Raw genomic sequence first — 25,889 nt, 5'->3', positions numbered from 1 at the left:
TGAATCATGAAAGCAAAGCAACAACATAGAACTTCTACAACGAACGTGGATTGGTTGCTGTTTGCTTTGATTATTTAATGCAAGCTTCAGTTTGTCAATTCCATCCTATCGATTCCTGACTTGTACTGTTCAAGAAATTTCTTTTGGGGGGTTTCAAATGGATTCTGACTTCTTTAGTGGCTGATCTCTCATTTCTTGACAGTTTTGTCATTTCAGATCTCGTATCTCGTGGGCTTGTTTAGGGTTTTAAAGTTTCTTATGAACTGTGCTGTTGGGTTAAAATTTCGTAGCTGAATCAATGGCGGAAGAAGGTTCAGAGAGGGGGGATAGTACGGGATTGGTTGCCATGGATTCGTCCGAATCGAGATGGGTTTTTCAGGATGAAGACGACACGGATGTAGAAGACGACGAGGATATACCTCCACAGATGGGCTTCGATTCTGAAGAGGAAGAGAATGGGGAGCACAGACTGATTAGGACGGGTCCTCGTATTGACTCCTTTGATGTTGAGGCTCTTGAGGTTCCCGGCGCTCAGAGAAATGACGAAGATGTACGTCAGGAATTCTTACTTCCGCATTCATTCTTATTTTATGGCTTCGATCTGAAACGTCTTTGCTCCATGATCTCCAAATTTGAGTTCAATGCATTTTGACTGGGATTTCTACGACGGAATATAGTTTTACAGATGTGAATGTGCTTACTGTGTGTTAGTTTATTCGGTTGAAACTCATGATCTCTATCGATTGTTTTCCCTTGGGGGAGAAAGTATTTAGCTTCTCGTACACTTTCATGTCCAACATAGGACATGGCATAATTCATGGAACGGAATGCAGTAAGATATATTTCTTTCTATGCTCCCTCAAATTTACAAACATTAGATTCCATTTATGGACTGTAGTTTATCTCAATTTGTGTTGGTTCGAAATCTGTTTCTTTCATGAGGTCTACCTGACACAGTTTGCATTAATGAATATATTGGAGTTTGACTCGTAATTCAAGGGTAAGTGTTCAATGAGAGAGTGATCTAGTGCTGGAGAGAATGATCTAGTTATCGGGCTTTGGTTCCCCTTTTGTTTATGAATTCTCCTTTGTTTCGATCAACTCCATGGCAGTCGAAAAAGTTTAATACTGATTGCAAATCATGTTGCTGAAAAGTTATGACTGGTGCTGAATATAGGATTGCTTGGCTGCTTGGGATAGAGTACATTATTTTATGTTTCTGAACACATGGATTGGGTACTTTTGATTCTAAAAGTTTGACCTGGCTCCATCCTACTAGTATCTACACACTGAATATAGCTACAATATTAACAGTTTGGTTGGTGTCCATTAACTTCTAATGTTAGGGAAACTACAAACATTATTCAAACTCCATGTATAGATTATTAGTTGTCCTTTTCTACCTTGGTCAATTTGTATTCCAAATCTCAGTGTTTATGAGTTGTGTGAAAATTGAAAAATTGTGGTGTATGTGACAGTGAATCTAGGAGGCTTTTCATTTAATATTTCTAATTGGTGAACTACCATACCATATACCTGGGGATTTGCTCTTTCCATCTGCAGTCTGCTCCCTCCTCCCCGCCTCTCAAACTTCCGGTCATCCTTTTCTCCATATTTGACATATGGCAATTTACATTGTTTATTGTATGCTATGATTGGATTGAGTCATTCAGAAATGTGCTTATAAGAGAAGTGTATTTTGCTTATTCGGAGATTGTAATGGGTCAGTGGTTATTACATTCTTTGGACCAGTGGATGATGCTGAGCTTCTATCTGGTTCTTTTGGTCAAGCTTAGCTCATTCTTGACGTATTAGCCAATGGAAGGGAGTAAGCGACTCCAACAGTGTCACTGGATTGGTGCATCAGGGTAGGGGATCTGTGGAGGCTATCATGACACACACTGTTCGGCAGAACCATGCTTTGGATTATTCCTTAAACTTCTCATCGGCTCATTATATTCTGGACTTACGGGGAAGGGAGTGATTAGGTTGGTCAACCATGCCATATTTGCTTAGTTGAACAGATTTTTTTTCTAAAAGAAATGGCATGGTTAATTCCACGAAAGAAGTCTTTTTCACGAGGTACAACTAGCAATTCCTATTTATCTCTCACGGAATCGACCATAGATCAATTCCCTTTTATTTGGGAGTTTTTTTTTTTTTTTTGTGGGCTGTTTAGTCCTCTCTAGTTTTCTGACCCTTTCTCCCATTCCTCTTGGTTGTTTTTTGTTCCTTGTACCATTTTCTCTCTTTCACCCTCTCTCGTTCATTAAAAAAAGAGAGGTAATGTTGTATCTTTTTTTATATTCTATTTAAGTTTGGTGCCATTTGAAGCCCTATTTGACTGTTCTGGGTTGATGGCCCATTAAGCTGTCACTGGTGGCATCTGTATTGAATTTTTATGATTGCTAATTGGAAATTTAATAATTGTTCTTAGGGCTATGACGATATACCAAACCTGTAAACCAGCACCTATAAGAGAAAGAGAAGGAAGAAGAAGAAGAAAGAAGAAGAGAGAAGTGATGAGAATACGATGGAGAAGGGAGAGAGTGAGCTAGAACCACGATAGGGTTTAAAATCCTTTCTATCGTGGTCTAGACTAGACCCGTCACTTATATTGTATCAAGTAATCTACTCTTTAGTAGGAAACCTACCAAGAGTCTTAAGTCTAATTACAATAAAGTAAATAACAAACTAAAAGCAATTAAAAACAAACTACAACTCAACATCACCCCACGACTCAGCAATAGGGACACTCCCTCTCAAGCTGGAGTATATATATATATAGAAGAAAGAACAGAATCTAAGGGCAATAAAGTCAATTCACTGAGGCATGCACCAAGGCATAGAGATGCAAGTGAATTACTAAGTGGTGTGCCTAGGACTAAGGCGAGGCAAGGAATAACACTTGTAAAGCTAGTGGCAGAAGAACCAATTAAGTATGAGAAAGGCCATAAACTGGTGGAAGTCCTGTTTTTGCATATCCTAGGGGGTGAACTAGAGTCGATCCAAGACTTAAGTTTTTCCAGCGATATGATTTCAACACCTGGTGCAACTGAATAATTTTACCAAATTTTGCGGATTCTGACCCAATTTCTCCAATTTGAACCCTTGGTCAGACCAGAAATTTTCACCTAATTTTGCCAATTACGATTGATATTCTGACAGACTCTCCTAAGCAGTATGAAATTTGATATTGCCACATTGTTTTGTAGGAAATGCAAGGTTGCGAAACTCTGTTGTAGATGAGCTGATAAGGAAATATTGAAATATATTATCTTTTCTCTTTTTGGGTTAAGAGCCATCTGAATTTTTTCAGAATGCAGGACTTTACTGTAGGGAAGAAAATTGTGCTGGCTTTTCAGACACTCGGAGTTGTATATGGTGATGTTGGAACAAGTCCTTTATATACCTTCAGTGTGATGTTCAACAAGTCTCCAATTCGTGGGGAGGAAGATGTTCTTGGAGCATTGTCACTGGTTTTATATACTTTAATTTTGATATCACTGATCAAGTATGTTCTTGTTGTTCTTTGGGCCAACGATGATGGTGAAGGTACGCTGGAGGTTGTAAACCATGCCATTTTATTTCAGCTGTCTTGTATATTAATTTGCTCTTAATTGGTGGCTTCCAGTGAAACTAATTTTTGTTGTGTGTAACTTGTACAGGTGGTACATTTGCTTTATATTCATTGATTTGTAGGCATGCCAAGGTCAGTCTTCTTCCAAATCAGCTACCATCTGATGCTCACGTATCAAGTTTCAGGCTAAAAGTGCCTTCTCCAGAACTTGAGAGGTCACTGAAAATAAAGGAGAGGCTTGAGTCTTCGTTGACATTGAAGAAACTTCTTCTGGTGTTAGTGCTTCTGGGTACTTCTATGGTGATAGCCAATGGAGTTGTTACTCCAGCAATGTCAGGTCAGGTTCTAATAGCTGTTCTCCTTCATGCTCGAGTTGTTTTAGGGAGCCATGAGATTTATTGATTTTATAACTGTAAATGTTAGGTGTGCTTAGATTTCTTCTTTTGAAGAATAAATTTGCATTAGCTCCCAAATCAGACTTTTTCTTTGATCTTTCATTTATTAATTTACTTTTGAATGCAGTGCTGTCAGCTGTGGGGGGTCTAAAGGTTGGATTAGCTGTAATTAGTCAAGGTGACACCATATTCTATTGATTACATAGATGAGTTTGCAGTAACTCTGCATTGCTTTTCCTTTGCCTTTATTGCTTTCCCTCCTTGGTTCTTGGTTATAGAAAAAAATGAATGCTCAAAAACATATTCTGGAATTGTGTCCTGCTTGCAGCATGAGTCATCTTTTGAACCTATGTTGTTTGCTCTAGTATTTCATAGATTCCTGAACGATTTATGTTAATATGCCTTGGGTCTTTTTTTCTTCTTCTTTTGTGGTTCTTGAACTTTTGGGTATTTTGCAGCAGGTTACATCGAGGTTTCCCTTGAGGCAGTGATTGGAGTTTCTTTCTCTTATTGCTGTATAGTACCGGTTTGTTTACCCTTCTATCAAGTTGACCAAACTATTCAAAACTGCCCAATTCAATGTGGAGCTTGCTTAATAAAATAGGAGAGACCATAAAAATTATAAAGCTAGATGGAAAAGCTAATTTGTTTCTCCAAACGACAACTAACTGGGGTTAAGATTTTTCATAAATAGTATCAGATGAACTTGACAGATGTCAATGTGGCCTTTTTTTCCCACATACATTACTATACCAGCACCAAAATACTGCTAAGTCTGCTCCTTATTTCTCCCACAGAAACAATATACATGTTTCTGTGGGAGATCTTTGACTCCTGACCTTAGGCCAAGATATTCAGTAGCTGTTATTGCTTCTTCTGCTGCTGTTTTGAAGTTCTTCGGTCTTACTACTGCTGTTTTGCTTACCGTTTGTTATTCTCTGCTACTTTTTGGTGTTTGTTTGTGTCTTGCACTACTAGAGGTTTAGTTGTTTGTGATTTGAGTGCTGCTTTGTGATTTTAGACTGAGGAATCTCTGATGCTCTTATCCCTTTAAAGCTTTATTAATATCTTCATTCACATTTTTTTCCTTGATCAATGCCAATTTTATTATAGAAAAGAGAAGCTAAAAGATTTAATGGATGACAACAACACAAACCTGAAAACCAGGACAAGTAAATACCGAACACTACTAGCTAAGTTGGGGAAAATACCAAGTGCAAGCAAGGAGATCATGTCTACCCCTGCTTTATCTAGAATGCCAGATCATCTGTCACTCTGATCTTAGCCTCCATTTAAAATAAATATTTCCATTCAATGGAAGCGAGCTGCTCTCTCTATGATGCATATACCACTTATAGATGGCAACAGGGTAGGGTCCTAACCTTGTCCCATTCAAAACATTGCTAAACATGGCCCTGCCCCATCTTATGAAACATATGTGGGACTTACTAATTTTACAAGGCATCTGTCGTGGGGTCCTGCAGGTTGAAGTGGGGGAGGGGGGTGTTGTTCCCTTATGCTTTATAAAGTGCTAAAGTTGTTCTATATGATGCATATACCACTTAGGGATTTGAAGATTATTGCTGTTTCTAATTCTGAGATTAGTTCCTATTTAATTTGAACCCTAGATTGGGAATAATCTTAGGTGTTTAACCTGCTGGTTGTGAGCCCTACGATTCTGTTGTGGGTAGGATTCTGAAATCCACCTTCGGGATAGGTTGGATCCATCAGTTTTCTTCTCCACTTTTTCTAATTAGTTGCTCCCTTATGCTTTATAAAGCGCTAAAGTTGTTCTTTATGATGCATATACCACTTGAGGATTTGAAGATTATTGCTGTTTCTAATTCTGAGATTAGTTTCTATTTAATTTGAACCCTAGATTGGGAATAATCTGAGGTGTTTAACCTGCTGGTTGTGAACCCTACGATTCTGTTGTAGGTAGGATTCTGAAATCCACCTTTGGGATAGGTTGGATCCATCAGTTTTCTTCTCCACTTTTTCTAATTAGTTGCTCCCTGCTCAACCGATTCAATGTTCATAGCTGATACAGCACACACTTCTGTTTTCCCTACTTTAAAGGGGATGTTTCTCACTTTGGTGAAGTTCTCTCAGCCAGGGAAACCATTCCGTTTCTATGATGGTGACTACAGTATGATGTCCTCATGGCAACAATAGTAGACCCATAAGGAAGGATGAGTCATGACCTGAGAATTACATTTCAACCATGCAATTAAACTGACCCAAAAATCTAATTTAAAACAAATGGCTAAAAACATTCCTTAGTCCAGTTATAAACATTAACTTCTAGCACTTTAGGAAACCCAAGATAGGCCTAGAAATAGCTAAATTGGATCTTTAAAAGAGCCTCTGTTTTGTGGAGTCACATGCTTGTCTTAAAAGGCAAGGCTACTGGTTCCTGACATTCACGACTTCAATTATAGGTCTTGTATCTAAATATATGGATTAATTTTAATTTGTCAAGTTGTCTAACCAGTTTATCTGTTGGGATGAATTCGGTGTTCGTGATGCATACTGTTAAGTTTTCTAATGGGTTGGATTGCTAATCTTCTGCCCATCCCCACATCATATATTTGAGTCACTTATATTCCTTATTGATTGCAATTCTAAATTGTCTACAAGGAGGCTATATTAATAAGACGTTTCCTCCAATTTTTTGCAGATCATGTGGTGATGATTTCAGTTGCATTTCTTATAATTTTGTTCAGCGTACAGAAGTTTGGGACAAGCAAAGTGGGACTTGCTGTGGGCCCTGCTTTATTCATATGGTTTTGTTCCCTTGGGGGAATTGGGGTCTACAATCTAATAAAATATGACAGAAGTGTGTTCCAGGCATTTAATCCTGTACACATCTATTACTTCTTCAAAAGGAACTCAACCCATGCTTGGTTGTCCCTTGGGGGTTGTCTTCTGTGTGCAACAGGTAACAATGCCAAGATATGATTTGGGGATGCATATGTTTTATCTGTTTGGTAAATGTTTCTAGAACTCATTTCAAAGATCTGATACTCTTTTTGGCCTGCATGCCTTATTCATAACTGGTTTCGCAGTCAAGCTGTTTTTTGTTGAGTTTCATAGTCACAACTCAGCCATGTGGACCCACCATCTGGTTGCATTTTCTACCATTGTATTTTTGCCTGTCAAAGCAGTGATGATGTGGCACTTGCAACAGTTGGATAGATGGGTTATCATCTACCATGTGGATTGTGCATATGTCAAGTTTCAAAGCGAAAGTCTTATGGCCTACCATGTATTAAACCTTTTCTCAGCCATCCGAATCTTGGTTAATTAGACCTGTTGATTGTGCCATGTGCCTAGGTGGTGTAGTACTTTCCGGATGAAACTCAACTTGTGACTCTAGAATGATGTGAACTTCTCCATAAAATTTGAGCATCAAGTAAACAGCCAAATTGAGGATAAAAGCATCTGGAGGGTTGACCTCTCTGGACATGCTCTTCTAGAGAAACCATGTCCTTTCAAATATATATATTTATTTGGGCTTGGAAACTGTTTTAGTAGTAGGGTAGTTTATAATCAAAATCATGAACTTTCTGAAAGTTTGATATTATTGTACCTTCTGGTACTGTATCAGAGTTGTGATAAGAATGTGATGCTAATCATCTATGCCAAAGTTATGCTCTAATACATGTAGAAAGCATTGATTATATGATAAGGTCAGGACAGAGGGTGGGTGCTGTAACGATGTAGAAACCAGTCCCTATGAGAGCAAGGAGAATGAAGAGGAGAGTGAAGAAGAAGAGGAAAGAAAGAGAGAGGAGAAAGAGCACAATGGGAGAAAAGTGAGGAGCCCTAGAGCTCACTGTAGGATTCAGAATAGCCTACTATGAGCCTAGGTCCACATACTTGTATCTTAATAAATGGAAAATTACCAGTAAGGACAGTCTAATAAAATTACAACTAAACCCTTCAATGTTACACTGTTTAACAGGCCCAGACATGCATTTCCCTGAAAAGTGTTTTTTCTAATGAAAAATCTTTGTTATTTAAAAAAAAAAAAATAGAAGGTTCAATGCCAGGTCATTAAAACTTAGATTCATACTGTAAAATAATATCGGCAGTGTATGTTGGACTTTTTCTATTCACGTTGCATCAATGTGTTTTTAAATCAATCAGATGCAGTGAAATTCATTATTAAGTTTGTTATGTACTAGGAAGTACTATTCTCCTCTTCCTCCCACCCCAACCTCTCTTTTTACGATAACTGACAGTCAATTAATTATGTTTCAGGTTCAGAGGCAATGTTTGCAGATCTTTGCTACTTCTCAGTGAGATCAGTTCAGGTAAAGCAGTGCAAAATATATTATGCATTTGTTACAACTAAAGGGTAAACATTGTTGCTTGATCATCTATTGTTTGTATATAGCAATTGATAGTTATGAAGGTGGTGCCCTCTCTTGTTGTTCCCTAGAGCATATTTCTCTGATTGAAACCCCAAACAAATGTAATTTAAAGTGGATCCCAGGGAGGGGGTGGGGAAGAAAATGAAATATATTAACGTAGAACTGTAATTGAATAATCAAAACAGAATCGAATAAAAAAGAATGAATCCAGATTTAGGAGAAACCACGTAGAACAGTAGAACACAATCAAGACCTCAGATGGTCTCCAAACTCAAATCGAGTTCAGTAAACAATGGGCAAAATACTTGCTGAAATTCTTAAGTTGATTCAAGGTTGGATCTGAAGTTATGGGTCAATCCTAGTTGTACTAGGAGAGGGATAGATCAGTAAATTCACCACTCAAAACAGAATTCAGAAGATAGGAATATGTGGATCAATCGAGCCTGAACATATACCATAAATCTCTGCAATAATTGATTAGTAAAACCCGTACATCAACTCAGTATTCAGAGGACAGAATTTCAACTTAAGAGATAAGGGCAGAATAGGGAGACCATAATTAGCTCCAGATCAGCAGGTTGGATCTGAGAGAAATTCTGGTTGAATTCCCCTAGAGCATTGAAGAACAACCCCTCAAAGTTTGGAGATATTCTAATGGCTAGATTCTCTCAACTCCAATTCATGTAAAAAACCCTTGTGCATGAATTCCAGATTCAGAATACTAGTTGCAGAAAACTAGAAGATAACTTACTTGAACAATGGAGAAGATGGAAGAATGAAGAATAACAATAAGAAGAAACACCCGGACTTCACACTGCAAGGTGGTTGGATAAATCAAACACCAACCAGCCTTGATCAAACACAAGGTTTACTTGATCGAACACAAGGATCTTCACCAATGGAGAAGAGCAGCAAAGACAAAGCTTTTCATTAATCAAAATTCGTGTGCAATGCTGGACCCCCTTAAGAAAACTCAAAAACAAACTTAAGCACTAAAAAGGAAAGGCCTAACCCAATCCTTAATTGACTAGGTTGTTGAGTTATAGTTGTCATTGTTGTCAACATTGTTAGTTGGTGCTTTGTACAGTATACAGTGGTAAGTTTGGCTGAGAATAGCAGCGGCAGTGATGTGTCAGCATCTGGCCATGTTTGGCGGTGTATTAAAGAGTTACTCAATATTTGTCAGCTTGTGGAAGTTTCAGGTGAAGTGCTTGAGAAATTTGAAAATTGAATTCATAAGTTCACGCAGAGGGGTCAACTTTGGAGCACATTTGAGTGGGCCAAATGGCAGAGTTGGAAGGAGAAGTCTTCATGGAAGTTGTAATGTGTCGGTTATCTTTCCAACGCAAGTGGAATCGTGTCAATCCGATTCTGTATGAGTGAGATACGGAGTTCTCCGTATGGTTGCGCGGAAATGGAGGAAACCTGAGCAGCGTAGGCCAAAGGGCTGTAGGCACAAATCGGCGGCACCATAGGCATGCATAGGCGGCACCAAGGTAACCATGTGCAACCACGCCCGCACAGTGGTATGGCCATGTGCGGCCACGCCCGCATGCAGCAGTGGCTTGTTTTTTGGTTTGGTTTGGAGAGTGTTGGCACGCCCCTCATCTGTTCGACCTAATGAAGTAAAAGAAGCCCACGAAAGTGAGCCCTCAGGTGTCAAACCTTGATATTGCATATGGTGTGTGCGTGACACACCAAAACGCCACTAGCCATCGGTTTTGCAAAAAAGATTCCGATCTGAAGTCTTTCGTTTGCACTTCTCATCCAGATTCAAATCCGACAATCGAGTGCGAAGCGCGCTAAGTTGCGGGCTATCTGGCGTGAATGATTCCGCTGCGACTCTTGTGAGTGCTTGTGCGCAGAGGTACTCCATGAAGCACTGAAGTCCGCTGGTGTTTGTGTGTAGCATGCACATATGGTAAGCCGCATGAAGATTCCATTTAGTGCGCTGGCGTTCAATCCGCATTCAGTAAGCGATAAAGATTCCAATCCAGGGCTCCTCGTCATCCCCGTGTTTTTGAAGCTCGATCGGACAGCCCATGTTCCAGCCGTCGACTCGTGACAAAACGCTGCGTCACTAGATGCCTTCTAGGGCCATTGTGGTTCTCGGTTCTCCCCTATTGGCCGATCCGAGCGCTGAATTTCAATTGAGCATTGTGAGCTCATTTTAAGTCCAAATCAAGTGCAGTTTTTTGCTATGAACTCCTAATGAGCCCTAGAATGTGAATACAAGAAAAAGGGAGTAAAAGAGGAGAAAAAGACCAAGAAAAAGAGGAAAAACTTGAAGAAGGAAGATGGGGTCTTTGATGTTGCATTAACTCTATCCAACCACCATTCTTGAGTATTATTAAGCACCATTGAAAGTCATTGAAGGGTTGGTTTGCGTTGATGAAGCTATAAAGAGGGTTTTACAAGAAAGGTAAGAAGGAGAAGAAGAAAGGGGTCCTCACATGCACTTGTACACTTGAAGATTCAAGTTCCTCAATCTGTGAGTTAGTTGAAGATTCTAGTGGGCATTGAAGTTGAGGTTGGTGACCGAGAACTCCTCTTGGTATCAAGAATCGAAACTGAGCATTGTTGTAAGGATTTCTATCTATTTGCTAGTTTTATTATATTCTTGTACCTAATGTCTGCTAGACTTATGTCGTAATTGTTGAAATACCTAGACTATTCTGTGCTACATTGTAGGGCAAAATTATAAGCCCATTGATTTTGTATATCTGGGGTGTTCAGTGGGTGCTGGACACAGGAGTTGTAGCTCCCTGGTAGGCTGGTATTTGTGGCTACCTTTCCATTTGGCGTTGTTGCATCCTCCTGGTTGTATACTGGGTAAACTGGGGGTTGTTGCTCCTTTTCAGTGGTAGCTAACTAAAGTAGTAGTGTATCGAGCAATATATGAGGTCCAACTAGGTTATTGCTCCATGGATGTAGGCAACTTGCCGAACCACATATTGTGTGTTGTGGGGCTGTGATTGTATCAGTGGATACTTGGAGTGGTGTGAGTGCATTGCAAGATGGGTGTACACAACCTGGTATACCTGGCCACATAGTGGTTACGAGGTGGGTGTGCACACGATTATGTGTTCAATTGGTAAAATTGGGATTGCCCCAGCCAATCTGTGGTAGCGATTATTGTCAGTGCTGGGAATAAGTTGCAGTCTTCAGTAGTTAGTTAAAAAGGGAAAAAGTTTCAGATACTGATTCAACACCCCCCTCGGTGTCAGCCATTGTCCAACATAGGTAACATAAACTGACTAGAAAACTGAAACAATAAAGGAAACGGACTCAAAACAGGACTGGACTTATATAAACCTGATCCATCCTAACTAAAACACTTAATAACGATTAAAATAATGAAATAAAGCCACTTAACTAACTAATCCCGTATGCCTAGCCTCTGTCCATATTATAGACCCATTAAAGTGGCCCATTACAATGAAAACATATGGGATCAAAGGCCCAACACTTACATAACCCAGTCCAAGAATAAGCCTATTTAGATGATTTAACTGCATCATATGTTCTTTCTTGTTTCTTTTCCCTCTTTGGGATGAGTCAAGGATAATTGTATTAAAAGGAAACCCGTGTTGTTTGCTTTGCCTATGTTTTTTGCAGCTCACATTTGTGTTTCTAGTTCTGCCTTGCCTTCTGTTGGGATACCTAGGTCAAGCTGCGTACCTCATGGAAAACCTAAGCGTATCTGATCAAGTTTTCTTCTCTTCCATTCCAAGTAAGCTTGAAATGCCTTGTATTTTTACTATTTATATAAAACGGTGTACCTGAAACTACTACTTCTCATAAAATAAAGGTGCTTGGCCTTTTTAGAATATGTAGTCTGCGCTTAATAATGTATGTTTTTGGACTTTCAATAGCATTTCTATGAAAAAAAGGGTAAGTACTCATATGTTCATATTGTGTGTTTGATTCCACAGGTGGTGCATTCTGGCCTGTCTTTTTCATAGCTAATATTGCTGCATTGATTGCTAGTCGAGCAATGACGACAGCCACATTTTCATGCATAAAACAATCAACAGCACTCGGTTGTTTTCCTCGCCTGAAAATCATTCACACTTCTCGAAAGTTTATGGGTCAGATTTACATTCCAGTCATTAATTGGTTTCTACTGGTATCCTGCGTGGTGCTTGTCTGTAGCTTTGCAAGCATAAATGAGATCGGAAATGCATATGGTAACCTAAAATTACTCTAGTTCTCAGTTATCTATATTCTCCCTTCCCTTTTCTTTTGCATATATAGGTATATATTTCTTTTATAAGTTATATACATTGCTATATGTGTGTGTGTGTGGCATTTGTTAGGTGGCAGAGAGAGTAATGTCTAAAACAAGCTAAGTTCATTTTAAAACAATGTATTGAATGCTCATTGCAGTTTATACTTTTCTACAGAAAAGGAAATAGATTACATGCATCGATTGTTAGAGTTCCAAATAACAAAATAAGAACCAACAGAAGGGGGTGGGGATAGTAATCTTCACCATATCTTTTAAGAAACTGTCCAGAGTTGAAACCAATACAGAAAGATATATGCACATTGGGTCAAATCAAACCCAGTTAGGCTGGGTGGCCTCCTGAACAATAATTCAGAAACTAACAAATCTGAAGTTGCTTCCAATGAATCACATAAATTACTTCCACTTGAATAGAAACAACCCCTTCATAGTTGTTCCAGCTTTCCCTATGTTTATATATTCTTTACACATCATAGAAACTAAGGCAGAGTAACAGCATTAGATCACATGTTCTCAGCATGTTTCCCAAGTGGTGACACTTCTGTCTAATCCTTACATTACTTCGGTGTTTCTTAGCATGTCTGGCTATCAAATATGAGAGTTATAATGCATTGAAACCGCAAGACATAATGTAATTAAATTTTACAAGAAAAAAGGTACAGCGCATCTGGGATTTTGCCATAACCTTACCAAGACCAGCATTTCCCAAAATCATACATCTTGCTTATAAGAATCTTTCTTGACCTAAGCAAAGATTATAAAACCCAAATATCTCGAGATACACCAGAGAAATCTACAATATCTACACAAATTAAACGAGTCCATCCAATCAAGGTTTCGGCAGGAAGCCAATTGGTAGAATAATTATTAAAAACTGAAGAAGGGAATTTTTTTTTCTTCCTTGAAACAAGAACAGTATAACAAAAATTTCAAAGAAGCATAAGAACAAGCAGTTGTTGGGAACATAGGTAAAAGCATTTCTCATCAACCACAAAATGGGAACATATCCAAGCACCTTTTTCAGAGTATGTTGGGATATTGTTGGCAGTGATGTGTGTAGGGGGGTGCAAAATTTTTTCAGGGAAGGGGTGGTCACGAAGGGGGTGAACTATAATTTTTTAAGCCTTTTGCCCAAGGTGGAATCTGCGGTCAGAGTGGGACAGTATCGCCAGATCTGCATGGGTAATTTTTTCTTCAAATTGATCCCGAAAATTATGGCGACTCGGCTTTCATCCATCTTACATTTATTAATCTCACCAGAGCAAGGTGCATTTCAGCAGGGAAAGATCATCTTTGATAACATTGGTGTAGCTTCTGAGCTAACCAACTTAATGTACAGAAAGTGTAGGGGAGGAGGTTTGGGTTTGAAGCTGGACATCCAGAAGGCTTTTGACACTCTGGAATGGGGTTTCTTATTTGATGTTCTAAAAAAATTTGGGTTCTCTGATTTGTGGATTTCCTAGATACATCAGATCATGTTGTCAACTAGGATTTCGGTGGTGATCAATGGAGGTCCAATGGGTTTCTTCGGCATGGAAAGAGGTCTGAAGCAAGGAGATCCTCTATCTCCCTTACTTTTCATTATCGCTGAAGAGGTGTTATGTCGGGGTCTTTCAGCTCTTCGAATGGCGGGTAGCTTGAAAACTCTGCCTGGGCCTAGACAGGTAAACACTTGATGCAGAAGCCGAAACCATGATTAATTTGGCTGTTCTTTGATTTTTTCGTTGGAGCCTTTTTATTTGTTTGTTCTTTTAGCCTAGGGTTAAAACAGTCTTTTTCATGGTTTATCTTCTTAGTTCCCCTCCACGATTTTAGAGGGATTAGTATTTTATTTTATTTGTTTTAGTTGTTTACACTTATACTCCTATTTAGAGTATAAGTCTATTCTATGTTTTATAATTAGGATTCAGATTAGGAATCCCAACTCCTAATCTGATTAGGATTGCTTTAGATTGATTATTTGTAAGGCCTTTAGGCCCCCCTTTATTATTATAAATAGTAGAATCGTGGGAGGCTCCCCCACCTATTATGTTTGAAATTTTGTTTCTTCTTGCTGCTGCCGCCATGACTGCTGCTGCTTCTCTGTCTTGTGTGTCATATCAAGGCCCCTTGTGAGTAATATCAAGGGCTAGGGCTGGAGTAATCCGGCGACTCCTTGCATCTTGCAGATCGGGAGGTTCGTCTTCTTCTTCCTTCAAGTTCTTCAAGGTTGCTGCTGCTGAAATTCTGCAATTCCAGTAAGAGTTACAATTTCCTGCAACTTTATCATCTCTTCTTCTTACTTCCATCTAACCTAATCGACTTCCCCAAACCCTAGCTTCATCTACATTCATCACAGCCCTATTCCCTCATCAGATTACACTCAAAACCTAACCACAGGTCCATCACAGTAACCCTCCCACTCGATCTCAGTTGCAGCCTCACCTATCCACTACAAACCCTAATTCCCTCCCTCAACATAAAAACCCAGAAACCCTAAGATCTGCCTAGGCCTAACCAGCCATCAAAACCCCACCAAAGTCCAGCCGAACCACCCCCTCTCTGCTAGGAAAACTCGACCTAAAGCCCAGCCCCTAAATCTGCTCCTAACCCTAGTTTCAGCTTAGATCCTAAATCTGGAAACCCAAAACCCTAACCCTAATATTTCTGAATTTCTATTTCTTATTCAAACCTCATTAAAACCTATTCTAATGGACTCCTAAAATTCTGCAGACCATTACCCAATAAAACCCTAACTCAATCTCCCATTCCTAACCCTAATTTTGCCCTAGTTACCCTAAACTGCCCATTTGGCCAACCCTAAAACAGAACCTGGTCCTAAGTGAGATTTATTTCACCTAGGCTACATTAACACTCCTCATCTTCTTTATGCTGATGATCTCTTCATTTTCATGAAGGCAGAGTTGCGTGGTGTTAGGAGGGTGAAAAATTCCTAGAATATTATGGAGAGTATTCTGGTAAAGAAGTTAAGCTTACAAAGAGCAAGGCCTTCTTGGAGAGAATCACTGCAACACGTTGACAACGGCTGGTTTCTGCTCTTCAAATTCCAGTTTGTACCTTTCCCACAAGATATCTGGGGATAAATCTCTTAAAAGGAAGGGTTAAAAAGGATTCGGTTTACCATTAATCGACCACTTCAAGAAAAGACTTGCGGCCTAGAAAGGCCGTCTCCTTTTCATGGCAGGGAGGGTTGAGCTAGTGCGATCAGTCATGAGTAGTATCCCTATCCATAATTTTTCTATTTATTTATGGCCTGCCTCAGCCATAGAAATTATGGAACGTTGGATCCACAACCTTATTTGGTCGGGAGAATCTGATAAATCCAAAGCCATCACAGTGAGATGGGATAGTCTTTGCAAGCCCAAACGAGAAGGAGGTTTAGGTATCCGCCGCATGAGAGATGTTAATTTGGCTTTGATTGCAAAATTCGCTTGGTCTATTAAATCAGCAAAATCACCACTCGCTGAATTTCTGAAAGGAAGATTTGTAAGTAAAGATGGCACGCTAAAAAAAACTGTGGGCCCTTCCTCGGTTTTGCCTGGAGTTAGAAAAGTGTGGGATTTTATTCTTGCATCGGAGAGATGGGTGGTGGGAGATGGAACCATGGTTCGGTTTTGGTATGATAAATGGATTGGGAATCAATCCATTGAGGATCTCTTGCTGCCTAATCAGATTCCAAGAAATCTATTAGCCACGGTCTCGGATTTCCTAGATGGGAATGGGTGGAGCTTCCCCATTGTGATCTCTCATGAGTTTCAGGTGGTCATAAATCAGATTTTGAGTTCGGGTATCACAGCCACAAACAGAAACGATTCCCGGATGTGGGCTCACTCCAAGAATGGAGAGTTCACGGTTACATCGGCATGGGAAGAGGTTAGGAAAAAAACCCCTCCACCCGTGTGGGCCTGGGCAGTATGGCAGCAAGGTTTACACCCACGTAGCTCTTTATTTGGATGGCGGATGGCGCACAATGCTCTACCCACAGATGACAAAGTGAGAGGCCGCACGATCCCCCTGGTCTCGCGATGTGAATTATGTCATGCTGAAATGGAATCAGGGACGCATATTTTCCTAAATTGCAATTTTTCAGTTATGGTTTGGAAGGATATCCTCTTACTATTTGAGGAGAATTGGAGTGGGTTCCCTTCAATGGAGCTGTTTTTCTCATGGTGGAGGAGAAAGTCCAATGGAGTTTTGCTCCCAAACATCTGGAGGGCTCTTCTTGTAATCACCTGTCAGTAGATTTGGTGGGAGCGTAATAGTCGGAGATACGAAAATAAAATAAGTGATCCTAGGCAGGTAGTAATGAGAAGCCTTAGAGAAATCACATACTGCTCACATCTATTGAAGGTTCATGTACATTAGGTCAAGGAACTGGTATTGGCGAGGTCACTTAGAATAACCATCTCCGGGTTCCCGAGTAAAAAGGTTGTGGAGGTCACGTGGCGACAGCCGCCGTCGGGGTGGTGGAAGCTCAATATAGATGGGTCTTCAATTGGAAACCCAGGGTCTTCAGGAGCTGGAGGACTTTTTCGCAACCATTTTGGTGTTGTGGCTAGGTGTTTTGCTTCCTTTCAAGGAGTTGGAACAAACTATAAAGCTGAAATGGCAGCTTTTTTTATTGGCATCAAGGAAGCCCAGAACTTAAGGGTGAGCAAGCTATGGGTGGAATGTGATTCGGCTTCAGTGGTTAAGTCAATACTTTCAGCTAATTTTCCATGGTACCAACTACAGGAATGGTGGGCGGCCTCTATTTTCCTTGCCTCCATACAATGGCGCATCACTCATTGTTTCAGAGAAGGAAACACACCGGCGGACGCTCTAGCCAATCATGCTGCGAGATCACAATCCTCCCAAACATGGAATTACTCTCCAAGCTTTATTGTTCACATGGTTAATTGGGAAGCATTGGGTAGACCACATTACAGGTTCTCTTAGGGCCTCACGGTCAGGATAGTTTGCTTTCTTTTGAGCTGCAGCTTAAGGCTAGGCTAGGGTCTTCAGATAATAGTATGTAATACTGTACTATTATTTTATCTCTTCCATCAATACATACGTTGCTGATCATTAGCAAAAAGGAGGGATTGAGGGCAATTTTCTTGTGCTTGGTGGGCCATTACAAGTGAGTTGTCCTTATTGATATCATGAGGTACCACAGAGCGACTTTCTTGCCCTTAAGCTTTTAAGGAGAATCTTGTGAGGTGTTCTTTGGTGGTGATGGGTTTCAGAAATCCAATGAAACCAGAATCTCAGAAACAGGTTTATAAACCAGATTTGTAGAGAAATTCAATAAGTAAGAATCAGAAACTCAGATGGGCTTAAAATTCTGGTCGAAGGTCAAAGGTATGGCCAAGAATTACTCCTTAAAATATATGTCTGATCCAATGATCTGATCTGGAGTTATAAGGGTATCCTACTAGGAATAGGATTCTTTAAAACACAATTTCTGAAGTGACTGCGGAGTGCAGATATTATGCGGTTCAAATCAGAAATTAATGAGTATTAAAATGCCATCAGATTTCATGTAAAGGAAGACTTGTTTTTAGATGCTTCGGTAGACTTAGATATAGATTTTTTTAAAAAAAATTCTTGGGATTAAGGGATTTCCGCTGAAGGCATGCCGAAGGTGGATCTCTTTTTCCTTTTTTATTTGTAACAAGCAGAGTATGCCCTCCTTTCCTGCTTTGTAATATTTTTTCTTCTTTCTTTAATACAAGCTGACCTTTTGCACCCCCCCCCACCCCCCCAAAAAAAAAAAAAAAAAAAAGATTTCAGAAATAATATAAGAATACTAATTTGAAGCAGAAAATTAAATATGATCTTAAAATAGAGTAGAACTAGAAATCCAACTTGAAGTAGGACTCTAAGAAATCAGCACAAAAATCAAAATTTTAATACCGTGGGGGTGTTTAGAATACCATCCAATTACCAAATGCGAAATCAGATTTGGAATCACAGATGGAAACAATGGAGAAATTGAAATTCCAGCAAGTAGGGTATGCACAAGAAGAGAATGGACTGAAGGCCAAACATCTCACCTGGAAGTTGGAACTAGACTGAAATCCATCAGCCCTTAGTATCTTACCAAGGTTTATATTGCATCTCACAGAAGCTGTTCTGAATCACATAACATAGGAGCAAAGCCAAGCTTTATTCAGATATTAAAAATCACTGAGAGACTTTATGCCTTACATTGTTTATATGGAAACTAAATGTGTACTTGCGATAGGAAGGAAAGTATGCTTGAAATAGGAAACCCTGTCCATACTCCATAATAGGAATAGAGGTCCCTTATAACTAAATTTCTACCATAACTAGTTAGAATAGGTGTTCCATATAATTTAAAGTCGATTCAATGTAGGAATATGTTTTATTCATACAAGACTCTATGTTATCCTTAACAACCAAAGAAATAACGATGAATTAATGAAATAAAACAATCAAACTAAAGCAATAAAGTAAATCCCATATTCCTACATCGTACTCATAATTTAGGCCCATTAAAGTGGCATATTACAAAGAAAATTTATTGGACCAAAGGCCCAACACATATATAACCCAACCCAAGGCTTATTTTCACTAAAATAAGCCCAATTCTGTGTTTTATCTGCATCACCGCACCCCCGCTTGAAAAAAACTCATCCACGAGTTTTGTAGTGATGATGGGGTAACAACATGTGAGTAGCAGCTTCAACCCTGGGAGCTTTTTCTTCGAAGTAGTGAGTTGGAATCATGAACTCAATAAATTTTCTGAGGGTAAGAATAGCATCTAGGGTGGTGACAGCTTCATGCGGAGTGTATTCAAAGTCTTGCTCAATCATGACCTCATCTGGTACAACTGCTTTAACTGTGTCTTCCTGAACCTCTGCAATGCAATCCATTACATTAGCAGCAGCCTCTGATTGTTGGTCGTCAGTCTTGAAGTCTTCAAGTATTGCCTCTTCGTTGTCGTTGTAGGTCACTGTGACTTCTTCAATTTTATCTTCAAATTCAGGCTCCGCTACGTTGATTGGTGTTGTTTCTTCTTCCTTTAGCAGTGTAAATTCGAGCTCAACTTGTACTTTAGAAGGAAAATCAGTTTTCTCATTAAACGTCATATGGGAGTTATTTTCTGATAGGCCCCCTCTTCGTTGAACTAGAATCAGGTCTATCAACCAGTTGCATAGACATCTCAGCTTGTACTGATGCTTTCCGGACCAACTCAGCCAATATTTTTTTAATACTAGTTCCTTGAATCACTGCTGGTCATAGCTCTGATGCCACTTGATGTATTCCTGAAAGCCTATGGTTACTACTTACTAGGATCAGAAATCCAATGAAACCAGAATTGCTGTGACAGGTTTAGAAACCAGATTTCAAGAGAAATTCAATAACTAAGAATCAGAAACTCAGATGGGCTTAAAATTCTGGTCAAAGGTCAATAGTATGGTCTAGAATAACTCCTCAAAAGATGAGTCCGATCCATTGGTCTGATCTAGAGTCATAAGGGTATCCTACTAGGAATAGGATTCTTTAAAACAAAATGTCAGAAGTGACCATCAATGATCTTATGGGGTTCAAACGAGCAATTAAGGAGTATTAAAACACCAACAGATTTCAACAGTAGTATAAGAATATTATATTGAAACAGAAAATCAAATCTGTTCTTAAAATAGAGTAGAATTAGAAATCCGACTTGAAGTAGGACTCTAAGAAAGCAACACAAAAAGCAATTGTGGAGGTGTTTAGGATACTATCCAATTACCAAATATGAATTTAGATTTGGAATCACAGATGGTAACAATGGAAAAATTGAAATTCCAGCAAGTAAGGTATGCACAAGAAAATACTGACCTAATTTGACGGTGAACAGAATGAATATGATGGAAGAAGTAGAAGGATATAGACAAGCGTCTCTCCTGGAACTAGACTGAAATCCTATCAGCCCTACCTTAGCAAAGTCACCAAGGGTTGCTACTGCATTTCACAGAAGCTATTCTGAATCACACAGAACATAGGAGCAAATCCAAGATTTATTTAATATTAAAAACCATGGGGAGGCTTTAGAATTTTTATCCTGTCTGATTCCCTGCCCGGTACAGTTGTCCAGTTCCTCTCATAGGGAGGCAGAAATGACGACTTAACCTCACTCAGGCAGCGTGTTCGGGCAGGGGGTTAGATTGTCATTTCCGGCTCCCTATGAGAGGAACCGGACAACTGTTCCGGGCAGGGAACCGGAGAGGATAATGATCTGGAGGCTTTAAGCCTTACATTGTTTACATAGAAACTACAAAGTGTACTTATAATAAGAAAGGAAAGTGTACTTAAAATAGGAAACCCTACCCATAATAGGCATAAATGTCCCTTAACTAACTAAAACTCTTGTCTCTACCTTACCAGTAGGAATAGGTGTTCCATATAATTAAAACTCTATCCAATGTAGGAATAGGAGCGCTATTCATACAAGAGTCTATCCTGTCCCTAACAACTAATGAAATAACAATTAATTTATGAAATAAAACACTCAAATTAAACTAATAAAGTAAATTCCGTATACACTCTTACCAATAAGTTAGGCGGCTTATTACAAAGATGACCAATTGTACCAAAGGCCCAACGCACATATATATAACCCAACCCTGAACTTATTTCCACTAAAGTAAGTCTAACTCTATGTTTTATCTGCATCAGGCGGGTTCAGAACCAGACCGAATATCCTCGCCTCCGCCTCTATAACTCCTCTTATGGCCACAGCTGCCAACATACTCTTCAAGCTGTCACTGCTACTGCTCATTATGCCTACTTAGTTCAGATTTTACCCCTCTCTCTCTCTCTCTACTTAAAGTATCTGCTACAACTCACCACAGAAAATTTCAAGGCAGGACATAAGAATATTATGGTGTTTGTCATTTGAAACTCGGGGAATCGACTCACTCACTGCCATGCAACAACCCTTTTCACCAACAACACCATAGTTTTCCCTTCTTTTCTCTCTTTTCAGAGTGAAAGTTGGTATATAAGTATATAAGCAGACATTTGAAGAAATAACTATAGATGGAGAAACGAGGGATTAGAGAGAGACGTCATAAAAATAGTGGGATTAGGGAGCGACATGTTCGACTGTACTAACAGAGAGTCCATCCTCACTTGTTTTGACAACTCTCAAGTCTGAAGTCAGTTGTCAAAGCTCCAGCGTAGCTGTTAATTAGACATTAGAATATTGCATACAGGTTTGGGGTACAACACCCCCAAATATGAATAGCCAACACACCTATAGCCGAGAGGTATGTTGACGTCTAGGACAATTGGGGAGAGACATGTGAGGGGAGAGAGTAAGAGATGGTAAAGATTCAATTTTAAAGGGGGTACTTTTAAAACACCCCCAAATATGTATGCCAAGGGTCAATCTAAATACCCAAAACAGCTACTCTGGTGCTGCACCGCTGGACCCCCATACAACTGAACCCAGAAACTCTTTCAGCAAGATGGTCTTCCTCATCATTTGCTTTCCTAGGTTTTTTTGCAACTCTACGAGGAATGAATGCAGAACTGAGCCATTGAATAACCACAGGAGAACATCTTATATAATTCTGAAAGATCCTGGAAATGGGAAATCATAGAACCCTGAAATAGTGGGACCAGTTCAACATATAGAGTTACCTCTCCCCAATCTGGAAAAGCGAAAGAAAGATGGCTAGTAAAATCTCCAGGGGCTTTGGTTTCCAGTTAAACCCCACCCACATTGTTTTCTTTTGGATTTTCTTGGGATGTCTTTTTTTTTTTGGGGGGGGGGGGGGGAGGGAATTGAAGCCTGGTATGACTATCAGACTAGTATATCCATTCCAATCTCTAACAACAATATCTGTGGTGACCTTCTTGAAGAGGTCCATTGTTGCAACCTAATATGGAAAATCTCCTTTACATGGCCCTAATATCTGCCACATGGCAGCTTAGTTGGTGCTTAAATTTTTAGACATGTCCATGTCACTGTCTATCTATCAAGTAAGTTGAGCCATTGGAAAATGTGGGGGTAAAATTCTCAGCACAGAGGGTGATAAACTTTAGATGGGACCCCCAAATTTGACACACGGCTAGTCCATTGGGTGTACTACCATCCGAAAGTCAGTTTGCCAAGATCAGCCCTTTCATGGCTGGGTCATGCAAATAAGCTTATCTTAACAGCTGTTAAGGAATTCATCGTCCATATGTAAAGTTCTTGTTATTTTTATTCTTTTTATTGTCAATTAAAAAAAATTCTGATGTTGAATCACTTTTACAGGCATTACAGAGCTTGGGGTAATGATGACAACAACAATGTTGGTAACCATTATTATGCTTCTTATATGGCAGATAAACATCATCATTGCGCTGAGTTTTCTGGTTTTCTTCTTGGGGTTGGAACTGACTTTCTACTCTTCAGTTTTATGGAGTGTGGGAGATGGAAGTTGGGTCATATTGGTTTTTGGGGCAATTCTGTTTTTGATAATGTACATCTGGAATTACGGGAGCAAGCTTAAGTATGAAACTGAAGTGGAACAGAAGATGTCAATGGATTTGTTGCGAGAACTGGGTAGCAACCTTGGGACAATCAGAGCTCCTGGTATTGGCTTACTTTATAATGAGCTAGTTAAGGGTGTACCAGCAATTTTTGGCCACTTCTTGACCACTCTTCCTGCAATCCACTCTATGATAATTTTTGTGTGCATAAAATATGTTCCAGTTCCTGTAGTGCCTCAGAATGAAAGGTTCCTCTTCCGGCGTGTCTGCCCAAAGAGCTATCACATGTTCCGCTGCATTGCTAGGTACAGTTCTGGACACTACCCAGTCTAGAAACAGTCTTTGGTGGATTTTGATCCTTGAATTGATTCATCTTAGAATCTGAATTCAAGTTTTCAGTCACTAATTTTTTAGTCATGGTTGATTTGGGCTCTATTTTCCTAAATCACCCACCATCCATTGAAAACATGTTTTCATTTTATATTATTTTAGTGGGTGAGCCTTGGTGCAACGCTAAAGTTGTGCTGTTGCTACAATCAGGTTGTGGGTTTGAAACATGGAAATATCTCCACGAAGCGGGGGTAAGGCTGTATACATTTGCCCCTCCCAGACCCTGCAATAGTAGGAGCCTCGTACATTGGGATGGTTTTTTTTTTTTTTTTTTTTAAATATATATATATTGGACTACCTTGTTACAACCATTTATCCCAAATGCTCAAGCTGTTAAGTAAGGGGCTAGAACAATATATATCAACACACATCCCCCTGCACATGCAAGCCCAAACATACACGGGCCTACACGTGTCACCATCACGTAGCTTTGAGGGGCACAACAACATACAATACAAACCCCTCGCACATACTAGGTATCGAACACCCGGCCTCCTGGCTCTGATACCAGGTTACAACCATTTATCCCAAAAGCTCAAGCTATTAAGTAAGGGCTACAACAATGTATATCATCAACAAACAACAACATACCTCTTGGAAGGAATATTGCCTGAATTTAACCAAACAAGCAATCAGGACTCTCTGTGGGTTGCTGAAGGGTTTGGTTGCTTAAGAGGTGGTGCATATAAAAGAATGGAGAATGGGTTGTACACCAGTTGAGCCCTATCACAGATTAGCATTTTTTCTTTTTCTTAAAACCGGAACGGAGGTTGAATTGCAAAAGGCCCTGTTCACCTTTTTCCAGTTTGGTGCTGGTTTGATCCAGTGGTATGGACATGACGTCAAACTGTTGTGGTGCCAAACTTACATTAATACTAAGCCTTGGTGAGGCAGGCTTCTTCAATGTTGTCTTTCTTCTAGTGAGCATTCATTAATACATTTTCTTGGTGAATCTAATGCCTTTTGAACTTTTGTCGCATATTTACCATTATGAACAGGTATGGTTACAAGGATGTGCGCAAAGAGAATCATCAGACTTTTGAGCAGCTGCTAATTGAGAGCCTTGAGAAGTTCATCCGTCGAGAAGCTCAGGAGAGGTCGTTAGAGAGTGATGGGGACGGCGATACAGAGTCTGAAGATGATGTCCCTTGTTCAAGGGTTCTAGTTGCTCCCAATGGCAGTTTTTACTCTGTTGGTGTTCCACTTTTGGCTGATTACAGCTGCTCTGACAGGATCATCTCAGAAGCAAGCACTTCGGCAGAGGTGAGGCCAGTCCATGTCCCAGAGCCATCAGTATCTGATACAGAACAGAGTCTCGAACGGGAGCTCTCCTTCATACGGAAGGCCAAAGAATCTGGGGTTGTTTATCTTCTCGGTCATGGAGATATTAGAGCAAGGAAAGACTCATGGTTTATTAAGAAACTGATTATAAATTACTTCTATGCATTTTTGAGGAAGAACTGCAGGAGAGGGATTGCAAATTTGAGTGTGCCCCACTCAAATCTGATGCAGGTTAGCATGACCTACATGGTCTGAAGTTTAAAGTTGAATTTTGTTGGCAATGGCAAGTTTTTATTTATTTTGAGCGAAAGGTTGGTAGCGGCGCTCAGTTGAAAGAGGCTGTGGATCACAAGGAATTTGTGTGGGGGTCAAAGCTGAAGGCACTCTTTTCATAAAAAAAGCTGAAAGCACTCAGTGTTCAACAGAGAATGCAGATTTCACCCAAGGGCCATAGAACAATCTGTTGCTGCTATCATTTTGCACTTCAATGCAACATGGTACATGCCAAGAACTGAATCTTCCTCATTCTATTGATTGGAATTGTAGTTTTTCAAGCAGCCTTTTTGTATTGCTTTTCTAGTGCAAGAAAAGAAATACAGGTAGGATTTTTGTAATTACTGATTTGAAGTCGAAGTGAATTAGCCATTTTTTCCCCAATACAATTTCGTTTTGTAGAAGTATACATTCCTTCATCTCCAAGTGTATGTTGTTACAAATGAGCTGACCATCCTGAACTGTTGACACTTGGCTTCTTTGATTATATTGCGATCTTCTTATGTTCAAAGAGAATCATCGTAGTATTCATAAACAAATAAATAAATAAATTTGTCTGTGTGTCATCCTGCTTACCTAAACTGAGTTGAATGGGATTAAAATAATGTTGGGCAAGAATGGTGAGAACCAATGGTTTTTTTAATTCCCAGTTTATTGTTTAAGACCAATAAGACGGGTTTTCATCAAGGATTAATACTACACCTCCCATCCTGCTAGCATTCCTCTTCAAAATTTCTGGGTGGGTAGATTTCCAATTTTTGGGCACTAGACTTCCATTATTGTTTTGCTTCTGTAAATTTGACATGGAGGCTGTCTGGCGAAATCATATTTATACAATTGTTAGAATAACCATTTTGAAGGAAATT

At 39.6% G+C, this 25,889-nt stretch overlaps 1 protein-coding gene and 2 long non-coding RNA genes across 3 annotated transcripts; all 3 read left to right on the top strand.

Moving 5' to 3' along the window:
• Positions 1-50: 50 nt before the first annotated feature.
• On the top strand, positions 51-25,052 carry LOC122667174 (potassium transporter 7-like). Its single transcript, XM_043863398.1, has 11 exons — positions 51-253; positions 284-550; positions 3,327-3,555; positions 3,669-3,917; positions 4,103-4,153; positions 6,656-6,916; positions 8,242-8,294; positions 11,973-12,087; positions 12,290-12,544; positions 22,862-23,384; positions 24,468-25,052. The coding sequence occupies exons 2-11, from the start codon at positions 299-301 to the stop codon at positions 25,003-25,005; spliced, it is 2,526 nt and encodes an 841-aa protein (XP_043719333.1). The 5' UTR covers positions 51-253; positions 284-298; the 3' UTR covers positions 25,006-25,052.
• Positions 7,157-7,993, top strand: LOC122667181. Its single transcript, XR_006333768.1, has 2 exons — positions 7,157-7,684; positions 7,943-7,993. It is a non-coding gene; the product is annotated as an uncharacterized LOC122667181 (long non-coding RNA).
• On the top strand, positions 18,077-18,481 carry LOC122667182. The gene is made up of 2 exons (XR_006333769.1): positions 18,077-18,127; positions 18,379-18,481. It is a non-coding gene; the product is annotated as an uncharacterized LOC122667182 (long non-coding RNA).
• Positions 25,053-25,889: the final 837 nt, after the last annotated feature.

This window comes from Telopea speciosissima, chromosome 7 (assembly GCF_018873765.1).
Source record: "Telopea speciosissima isolate NSW1024214 ecotype Mountain lineage chromosome 7, Tspe_v1, whole genome shotgun sequence".
Lineage (NCBI taxonomy): Eukaryota > Viridiplantae > Streptophyta > Magnoliopsida > Proteales > Proteaceae > Telopea > Telopea speciosissima.
The sequence above is the reverse complement of the archived record's forward strand: the minus strand, read 5'-3'. Positions and strand labels throughout refer to the sequence as shown.